A 9,138-nucleotide genomic window follows, 5' to 3' on the forward strand; every position below is an offset into this window, starting at 1 on the left:
TTATTTGCAACAATCTGTAATTTTACAGAATATTTGAAAAGCACTATTTTTTTTTTTGTTTGTTGTTCAGCAATTGTGCTTTGCAGAGATGTTGGAAATGTGTTAATATATCTAGTTTCTCCTTGGAATTAATAAAGTCATACTGAACTAACCTGATTTTTAGTTGTCAATTTTTTTCAGTAATTTGTTTATTTGTGTTATATAACTATTAATTTTAGGTCAACACATTGTTAATAAGGGATGAACTAGAAAGATTCTTGGTGACGAGGCAAATATTTGGTATTCAGTCAGTGTGGCAGGAAACATTTTATCAAGAGCTGTCTGTGTCTTCTGTAGCAGTTTATCACACAGGTCTGATATTACAATCTGCAACATTGAGTTTCAGGTTTAATGTAGCACTTTCATGTAAATTGCATCCTCAGCGGATCATTTGTTAATTTTTTTTTTTCTGTTATTGCAACTATTAATATTTTAATATTAATAATTAATACTTTCCAGTCATTTTTAAAAATTGGGCAACTGAACAGTTAAATTCTGACTGTATTTTTGTACTATTCTGAATTTTTTCAGACTTTTCAATGCGTAGGAGGGCTGCTGCCTGTTGAGCCGACAGGTTTCAGCTCTGCTCTCAGTGTTGCTAGAGCTTGGGAGAGAAACAAGCAACCAGCTCTATGAAAACAAGCCCAAAAAAACCCAACTGACAGCCATAAACACAAACAAATCAGTAAAGGGACAAAAATGTGTTTTATAACTTTATTCCTCAGTTACAACAGTGTCAACAGTTTAAATGAATATTGATGCTTTTAAAAGCTGTGGGGCCTGATGTTAAAACCTGCAAGCTTTCAATGGTACCGTCTGAGAATCAAACATGCTCTTTCTGAAGTCATTTCCATAAATGAACAAACTGTTAGTTTTTGAATGTTGGGTGTAGAACGTAAAAGAACAGCTAATTCTCTGTCTGCAGGGATACACAACATCTTGAAAATGATTTAAACAGCCAACCTACAAATCTTGAGAAAATGGTGTACATAAAGGAACTGCTTTGGCAGACAGCAGGAATGAAGGAGAAGAAAAAGCAAACAATAGATGGTCCATTTTAAAAACATGCACATGTCAGTTACAGTAGCATCTGCTTTTCAGGAATCAGTCACAACTCCAGGCACTAATGCTTCTCTATCATGGCATTGCTGTGGTAGATAAAAGCTTCAGGTCTTTGGGAATAATCCTTTGTTCTCAGAGTCATTTTATTAATCAAACTTGAGTGTGGGATTTTGAGCATATAATCCCCTCTAAAACATTACTGTATGTGTTTGACTTACTGGGGTGATGAGTGCATTTCAAACAAATGGCAGGCCTGCTTGGGTTAGTTTCAGTAAATGCGTGTATGACAATGGAGTGGGAGAGCAGGTGGTGCCGTCCTTTCAGCCGGTACGTAAGATGATGTGAACTCCAGAGTCGGTAAAAACAGGCCCACTCATGTCTCCTACTTTGAGAGCGAAGGAAGCGTCTTCAAAAGGCTTCTGCATTTGACCTGAATCATACAGAAGGCGCATTCAGCAAAGAATAGAATTTTTCACGTCAAAAACAAAGTTAGAATCATTCAGTTATTGACAATTGCACTGTAAATCCTGTAAGTATTTCTTTTGGATGCCATTCAGGGTTTACCTCTTCCAAACACACCAAGGTCGCCACCATTTTTTGCTGAGCTGCAGTCGCTAAACTGGGAGGCTAAGTTTTCAAACTTCTCCTCTCCTGACTTGATCTGTTCGATGTACTCTGCATGGAAAAACAAAGACAACATGACAACGCAATTAACAATATCTTTGAAAATGAAATTTATGTAACTATGTACACAGAGTGATACAATACTTCAAATGCACATTTCTGTAAAAATGGATGATTACAGCTTACGGCTACTAAAAACCAAGTTTATTTTTTGACACAATTAGAATTATATTAAGTGTTTTAACGTTTCCTGGAAGATGGTTGCTCCTGGTTTGGGCTGTGAAAACTTCATGCTGGATCTCAAGCAACATAGATTATGAGCCTCTCATCTCCTCTTTCCCATGATGCTTAGGCTGTAACATGACTTTAACACATGTTAAAAAAGAAAGTAAAGAATCCTTACTTTTGAAATCAATTACTGAAATATCTTATAACCTCCTGAGCGGCATCCTGCTACAGCTCATCTGATCATCTCTACTTACTCTGAATGAGGTCCAAAGCCTCATCTTTAGATCGTGTGATATTCTGTTCTCGCCAGGAAGATGGTCGACGTGACTGATTGTGTTTCACCAACAGATGAGAGCAGCGAACCTGCAAGTGGGAAAGAAAACACATGAACCCTACGCTCAAAGATCATTAATAATTCATCCAAAGGACCTAAGTCTGTCATGATAACAAATTTTGTAGATGATAAATTGTTCCAGAAATTATTGCAGTAAACAATAGTATTTGTTTTGGGACTATTTTCATCTATTATGCCATAAATAATGGCATAATAATGCAAGTTTACGTTCTCAAAAATGAGTAAACTCATTTTACTCATTTTTGTTAACAACTCTTAACACTGGAACTGGAAGAGTAGACTCAGGTTGTAACACAGGCATATTTATCTTAACTAATAGTGATACATTATATATATTATTTTTGGTAATGGTGTACAGTTCTTGTCATTAGTTGCCCTGTGAAATTGATTAAATTGCAACAATCATTATTTCAGCTCAACCTTTTCTGGCTCTCCACGTCCATCTCCTACTGGACGTTCCCACTGGCTGGCATTGGTGATGTGATTAAAGTAATACACTTTTCCTGCAAGAGCAAACATACAGACGTCCAAATTACATTTGTTTTTGGAAAATAGACAACAGACACAAAACGCTGATATGTCACATAATTTTGTCAATTTTTAACTGCAAATTAAGGGACAGTAAATGAGGCTTTGGCATGATTTGGAAACAAAACAACAACAAAAAGAAAGAAACGCATAAATACAGTTTGCCAGTATCAGTGTTTAAAGCTCAAGCTTTCTGTACCATGTTGGTCCCAGCAGCATCAGCGTCATAACTGATCGGTATGATAAGACCCCTGTAGCTTTAGAGTTAAAAAAAAAATAATAATAATTTAACTCTAAAAGGAGAAAAACCCCAGTCAGACTAGACATAAATATGTGACTTTGCTGATTTAAATCAAAGTAGATGTGTTTCAGCATAACCACCTGGCATTAATTTCCTCTACCAGTGTTCAGATTTCAGCTCTCTGCCTTATTGCAAGGAAAGGTTGTCATGTAATACCTGTAAATAATGGGAACCAGCAGGAAATCAATCAGAACTATTTTGGTTTGCTCTGTGCTTTGATCATTTATATTTCAAAAGATTCAACTTGCCCAAACAAGTTTCAAACCTTAAAATTTGAAACTAACAAATAATTTAAAATCTAAATCATAGAAATTAAAAGAAGTCTGGTTAAATTTTTAGAACATGACAGACGCATTAAAGCACTTTAACTACAATATATTTTTTTACACATTTAACAACTGATTTACATGAGGCACTTTGGCTTTATTCGCTACAAAACTCTTTAACAGCCTTATAACAAATTAAATGGGTGAAGGAGAAGAAATAGAGAATAAATAATACATAATTTTAATAAGGGCAGTCAGAGAGCAAGGGAGAGAAAATAACCCAAATAATTGTTATAGGTGTCAAGCTATACGAAATCGCATGTTTGTACAAAAAAAAAAAAAACTGTTGCTTTAAATAATGTTTTTTAAACTATAAAAAACATTATTCAGTCTTGTGTACTTTGCTTCAACAATTCAAATAATAAAAAAAATCTAATTCAAAAAGGGAAATTAAATGTTGTTGTAAATACCGTATATTGCAACATGAAATTTTAGCATGTACGATAACTACTAAGTAATGAATATCCCTTATTTTAAAGTCAACAGTGTAGCCACAGCTAACATTGCTTCATGAAGGCCAGTACTTAATTTGATTAAGTGTTTGCTAAATAAGTTTGAAGTTCTGGGGTCATTTAGAAAAAAAAACAGACATTTACTCCTCTTTAACTCAGTTTGGCATTTGTTAAATCAGTTAAAACAAGATTCTCTTAAAAGGCTAGGCCAAGACAACTGTTTTTAAAATTTTAGATTTGACTCTTAGATACTTTTATGTTAATTAAAACTCTGGGTCTCGCGCTATTTTAACGCAAATTTATACAACGGGGTGACGTCATGTGTGGCCCTGCAGAAGCAAACCTGAATGAATTAGCTCCTCGTGTAACGACACAATCACTAAAGTCGAACCCTATCTGGAAAAAAACGCATTAATGGCTTCTTATTCTACATCAAGTCTTTCACCCAATCATTCTGTAATAATAAGGTTTCCCTAGTTTCCTTCTTTATTGTACCACGATGCACATGCAGCTAGCTAGCGAACCAAACCTACTTACAATACAATTTTATAAAACTCTGTGGCTTATTTATCCTGTTTCAGATTGGGGTTCATTACCTGAACTACGACTCATTCTCTTCTCCCATCCGGACGGTAAATTTTCTTCGTCTCCCATATTTGTTGTAGTAGCAACGTTTTCAACTTTCAATTCACTGTTGCAGCGAAGCAAGGAAGGAGTTACAGCGCAGGACACGACAGTTAATAGCTTGTTTTCGATACAAGTTGTTTTCAGTTCTTGTCCCGCCCTACGATGGCCTTCCTTCTCTCCCATTGGATTCCGTTTGTTGTGAATCAACATTCTACTTGATTTGATTGGTCTAGAAATTGAACCTGCTTTACGGCAAAGCGAACTAGAGCGTTGCAGAACATACCAGCGAGGGAAAACTATTTCTCAACCTGCTCTTTCAGTGTATGTGAAGTGTTTAAATTAGGTAAATTAATTTTTACTTAAGTAAATATCTTCGTGATTATAGAGGCTGTTTATTCGTATGCTTACTTATTTATACAATAATAATTTAACGACGGTATTTTTTTTAGCATGTTAGCTAACTTACACGGTTACTGTGTTGAATTTAGGGATTTACAGACGAAACTGCTTCATGTTTTGACCCATTATTTAATCAAGTTCAGCTATGCCAAACGCTGGCCTAACTACGTTCCCCTTATTTTTTGTGACAGACGGTGAAAATGATCGAGGTGGTTTGTAACGATCGTCTTGGAAAGAAAGTCCGAGTCAAATGCAAGTATCCTTGTGTGTGAAAAGCAGTGGGTTGGTAAGAAAAACAACAACAAGTTATTAGTTATTCAGTTTCTTAGTGAAACCTATTTAGATATGATTTCAAAGGACATCCGTTTTCCCTACATGGTCCTGTCTCAATATTTTGGTTTTATAAAGGCCAAATATTTCTGTAGTGCCATGAAATTAGTCAATCTTTTAAGAGAAATGCATCATCAAATTAATCCAGTGCGGTCCAGTTTGATCATTTCAATAATACATTGCAGTAATATTTGTTTCCTAGTCCTAATTGTTAATTTTATATCAAAAGAAACCCAACCGATTGTGTTGAGTCTCTAATTTTGCAATAATCTATCGTCCTGAACTAACGTGTGGTATTAGTGGAAAAGAATAGCTGTTTTTCATCAAGAAGAAAACTGCAGCTTAGAAAGCGACCATCTGTCAGAGAACACAGAGCCACTTTATTTAGAAGAATGCAGTTAAATGTAGATATGCTGAACCAACAGCACTAAAATGGAATAAAAAAGCAAATAGATATTAATTCTGCTTCAACTTCATTTGTACTTATTGAGAGCCAGTGTTAAACACAGAAAATGCTGAGATCCAGCAGGACAAACATAAGCCCACTATCTGAACTTGAAGTTTAAAAAATGAGCCTCATTTAAATCATTGACCTTTTGTTTTCTTTCAAGATCATCAATTCCTAATGTTCATTTTTATTGGACGGTTGAAAATAGTCTAACCAGGATTTCAGCCTCTGTAGATGACATTTTTGTTGTCTCACAGAAGCAGTAGTTGTTTTTGTGCTATCACACTGCTCCTTAACCTCCACGTTCAGCTCAGAGGATACCATCGGAGATCTGAAGAAGCTCATCGCAGCTCAGACAGGAACACGATATGACAAGATCGTTTTGAAAAAATGGTACTCTGCTCATTTGAAATACTCTCACATTCACTGCTGTTCATATCTGCAAAATGTCCTTACATTTATTTCTGTTGTTTGTTTTAAAGGTATACCATATTTAAGGACCATGTGACTCTAGGAGACTGTATCCTTTAAGCGCTCCTCTTGCACTGTCTATAGCTGATCAATGAAATTGCACCAAGTTACTGGTAAACACAAAGGAATGTTTCTGTTTTTTGGTTTGTTGTGTTTCCTGTTGGCTTCAGCTTGTTTTGACTGTATTTTGTGCCCAGGAGCAAAAATAGGTTAAGCTCAAAAACTATTTTGCAGAGTTATGACAGACAGATTGCATGAGGGACAAACAGGACTTAACCAGATGCCAATATCTTGTTGACAGAAAATGCAGCAGGTCTTCAGGAGGGTGGTGGTTTATAGGACCTGTCAGGTCTGTTTGGACAGCAAAAGTGACCTACTTCAAATGTGTTCAAATATTTGATAACCACAGCTTTTCCCACTAATCATTGTTAAATTAAACTTACTAATGAGGGTTTCCGCCAGTAAGTCTGGCTGTTCAACAAGCTTTACTCCCCCCCCCATGTGTTGCTTGTTTTTATTAAAAAAACCAAACATTAAAACCATTCAGTGATAACTAATTTACTGAGATGTAACTGCAGAGAGAGCCATCATCCATGAATGCAGAAAGAAGTGGCCAGCCTATCATCATGACTCAGAGCACACCAAGGACTCATGCAGCAGGTCAAAAAGAATCCATTTAAAGCACTCTAAGGCTCACTTGACTTAATGAAGGTCTGTATTCATCATTCAACAATAAAATCAAGAGAGGCTGGGCTAAAATGGCCTCCATGGGAAAGTTCCAAGGCCAAAACCGCTGCTCCAGTCCAAATGATGGTTTTGAAGTAGCCTTTTCAAAGTCTGGTGCTAATTCCAATTCAGTTTCTGTGAGATAACGTTTAACATCTTGGGCATGCTTGATTAAAACCATGCTGCAAGAATCACCCAAAATTCCTTCACAGGGATGTAAAAAAAACAAAAAAACAAATAAACTGCCTTATGTCTAATGGCAGGTCAGTTTTGAGGGCAACTAGCTCTTTGTTTTTCAGGTTCATTTGAATTGCATTTTTCCCCTTATTAAGTAAAACAAGCTGTGAAAACTACACCTTGTGTGTAATCAGGTTGTTTCATTTGAACCCGTTTGATAATATGAAAGCCTGCTTTGGCCAAAATAGAAGAAATCTATACGGCATTTTGTTTGTTGATGGTTATTTTATACTTGTGCCAATAAAGTCAGACTGTTGTACTTAACTGCTGCTCCTGCAGATGAAATCCATGATGGAATGAACCTGGAGTTGTACTACCAGTAGATGAGGAGGACCACAAGTCAGAGATGCTCAGACACAACTCCATACACACACAGTTGTGTGCAGCTGAAAGGGGGCGCCATCCACCAGACAAAAACACATTGCTGTCATATAAGTCTCAGCATAATGGGAAAGTTATGTTCTGGTCTTTTGATATTCTGTAATTAAATGCAGTGTGTTCACAAGACAAGTTGCAGGTGATTGTTGCAGTTTTGAAAAATGTATCTTTAGACGCAACCATTTGGATGATTGTTTTGTGATGCACTGTTTGGTTTTGATGTTAGCAATCTCTGTGTTAAACATTTGAAAAAACACGACTAATTGATACGTGATCTAGTAGTTTTAAAGTGAGAACAAAAAAAGGATGAATCTGTGGAGATGTAGTCGGCAGTGTTTCTCTGCATTTTTCTGGACATGTAATTGAGTTTCTCTTTATCAATCCATTATCTAAAAGTTTAAAATGATCAAACAGGTATAATTCTGGTTCTTATCTAGATGTCTTTTGTTTTCTATATAAAGAAGTATGTTTTTTTTCCAAAACATTGGTCATTCTGTTTTTTTTGTTTTTTTTAGGTAAATCTTCTGAGTAAAATGCTCGCTCTTTTAAAAACAAGTCATTTTCAGTGACTTATTTTTCTTTAAAAGTATCTAATTTGTCGAGTTCAGGCCTTCAACCAGGTGCTGTGGGTCTGAAACTGGCTCTGAGTCCAAACAACTGACAGGCCTACCTACATTTGTGGTTACACATTGCTAGTGTTCTATATTTTTCTATAATTAAAAAAAAAAAGTTTATAAAACTTTCAGTAAATGACCTCTAAACAGTTCCATTGTAGTGTAGTGTAGCTCCTCTCGACGTAAAGGAACAGCGGCTCTACTCTGAGTCCCTCCTGGATATCTGAGCTTCTCACCCAGACACCCTACAGGGAAAAATTCATTTCAGCCTCTTGTATCTGTGCCCTCTTTTTTTTTGACCCAAAGCTCATGACCATAGATGAAGGATTGACCGGTAAATCGAGAGCCTCGCTTCTTGGCTCAGCTCTCTCTTCACCACAACAGACCAGCACATCCCCCGCTTCACTGCAGACGCTGCACCAATTTGCCTGTAGATCTCCTGCTTCATTTTTCCTTCATTCCTGAGAAACTTAAACTCTCCCACTTGGGGCAGGACATCCTCCCCGACCCGGAGAAGGCACTCTATTCTTTTCTGGCTTATTTATTTATGCATTTATTTATATAGCTATGATTTTATATTTTATTTATTGTAATGATACAAGAAAAAACCTTGAATATATGCATGTCATTCAACATATTCTCTTTGTTTTGGTTTTCTCATCCAGACACAGACACGCACACAAATAATACACATGCACAGTAAAATTTAGGCAATAATGTTAGCTAACTAACTTTGAAATAGGCCAATATGTTGATTTGTAACAATAACACTGTCACAGTACTCATTGATTGGCACACCCACCCACATTTATGAGGTAAAAAAATAAAGACACTTATATGTAAGAGTTATTTTGTAAAATATCATTCAGGGGTGACACTTAGGATTCAGTGTGTATTGTTCTCAAAAAAAGTGTTTCCTACAGGCACAGTTGGTAAAAAAAAAAAAAAAAAAAAAAGATTCCCATTAATGCCATAAGAAATAAATGCAAGTCA

The 9,138-nt window shown here is 36.1% G+C and overlaps 2 protein-coding genes across 3 annotated transcripts; one reads left to right on the forward strand and one right to left on the reverse strand.

Moving 5' to 3' along the window:
* Window positions 1–1,226: 1,226 nt before the first annotated feature.
* pin1 (peptidylprolyl cis/trans isomerase, NIMA-interacting 1) lies at window positions 1,227–4,767 on the reverse strand. The gene is made up of 5 exons (XM_015033944.1): window positions 4,512–4,767; window positions 2,729–2,811; window positions 2,208–2,316; window positions 1,666–1,776; window positions 1,227–1,531 (listed from the first exon to the last, which is right to left on the reverse strand). The coding sequence occupies exons 1-5, from the start codon at window positions 4,750–4,752 to the stop codon at window positions 1,422–1,424; spliced, it is 654 nt and encodes a 217-aa protein (XP_014889430.1). The 5' UTR covers window positions 4,753–4,767; the 3' UTR covers window positions 1,227–1,421.
* A 7-nt stretch (window positions 4,768–4,774) lies between these two features.
* ubl5 (ubiquitin like 5) lies at window positions 4,775–8,083 on the forward strand. 2 transcript variants are annotated; one of them, XM_015033946.1, is made up of 5 exons: window positions 4,775–4,863; window positions 5,133–5,197; window positions 6,029–6,112; window positions 6,202–6,239; window positions 7,433–8,083. In XM_015033946.1, exons 2-5 carry the CDS (start codon window positions 5,142–5,144, stop codon window positions 7,474–7,476), a joined length of 222 nt encoding a protein of 73 aa, XP_014889432.1. In that variant the 5' UTR covers window positions 4,775–4,863; window positions 5,133–5,141; the 3' UTR covers window positions 7,477–8,083. The 2 variants fall into 2 exon arrangements, with proteins under 2 accessions (XP_014889432.1, XP_014889431.1); XM_015033945.1 differs by having other exon boundaries at window positions 4,793–4,885.
* Window positions 8,084–9,138: the final 1,055 nt, after the last annotated feature.

This window comes from Poecilia latipinna, unplaced genomic scaffold (genome assembly GCF_001443285.1).
Source record: "Poecilia latipinna isolate Pla-1442-1.1 unplaced genomic scaffold, P_latipinna-1.0 Scaffold283, whole genome shotgun sequence".
NCBI lineage: Eukaryota > Metazoa > Chordata > Actinopteri > Cyprinodontiformes > Poeciliidae > Poecilia > Poecilia latipinna.

Coding starts and splice junctions, on each gene's coding strand:
- pin1 (XM_015033944.1), bottom strand. CDS start 4,752: ATGTTGATTCACAACAAACGGAATCCAATGGGAGAGAAGGAAGGCCAT. Junction 2,812..4,511: donor GAGAATGAGTCGTAGTTCAG/GTAATGAACCCC, acceptor TTGCTCTTGCAG/GAAAAGTGTATTACTTTAAT. Junction 1,777..2,207: donor GGCTTTGGACCTCATTCAGA/GTAAGTAGAGAT, acceptor TTTTCCATGCAG/AGTACATCGAACAGATCAAG.
- ubl5 (XM_015033946.1), top strand. CDS start 5,142: ATGATCGAGGTGGTTTGTAACGATCGTCTTGGAAAGAAAGTCCGAGTC. Junction 5,198..6,028: donor AAAGTCCGAGTCAAATGCAA/GTATCCTTGTGT, acceptor CTCCACGTTCAG/CTCAGAGGATACCATCGGAG. Junction 6,240..7,432: donor CCATGTGACTCTAGGAGACT/GTATCCTTTAAG, acceptor CTGCTCCTGCAG/ATGAAATCCATGATGGAATG.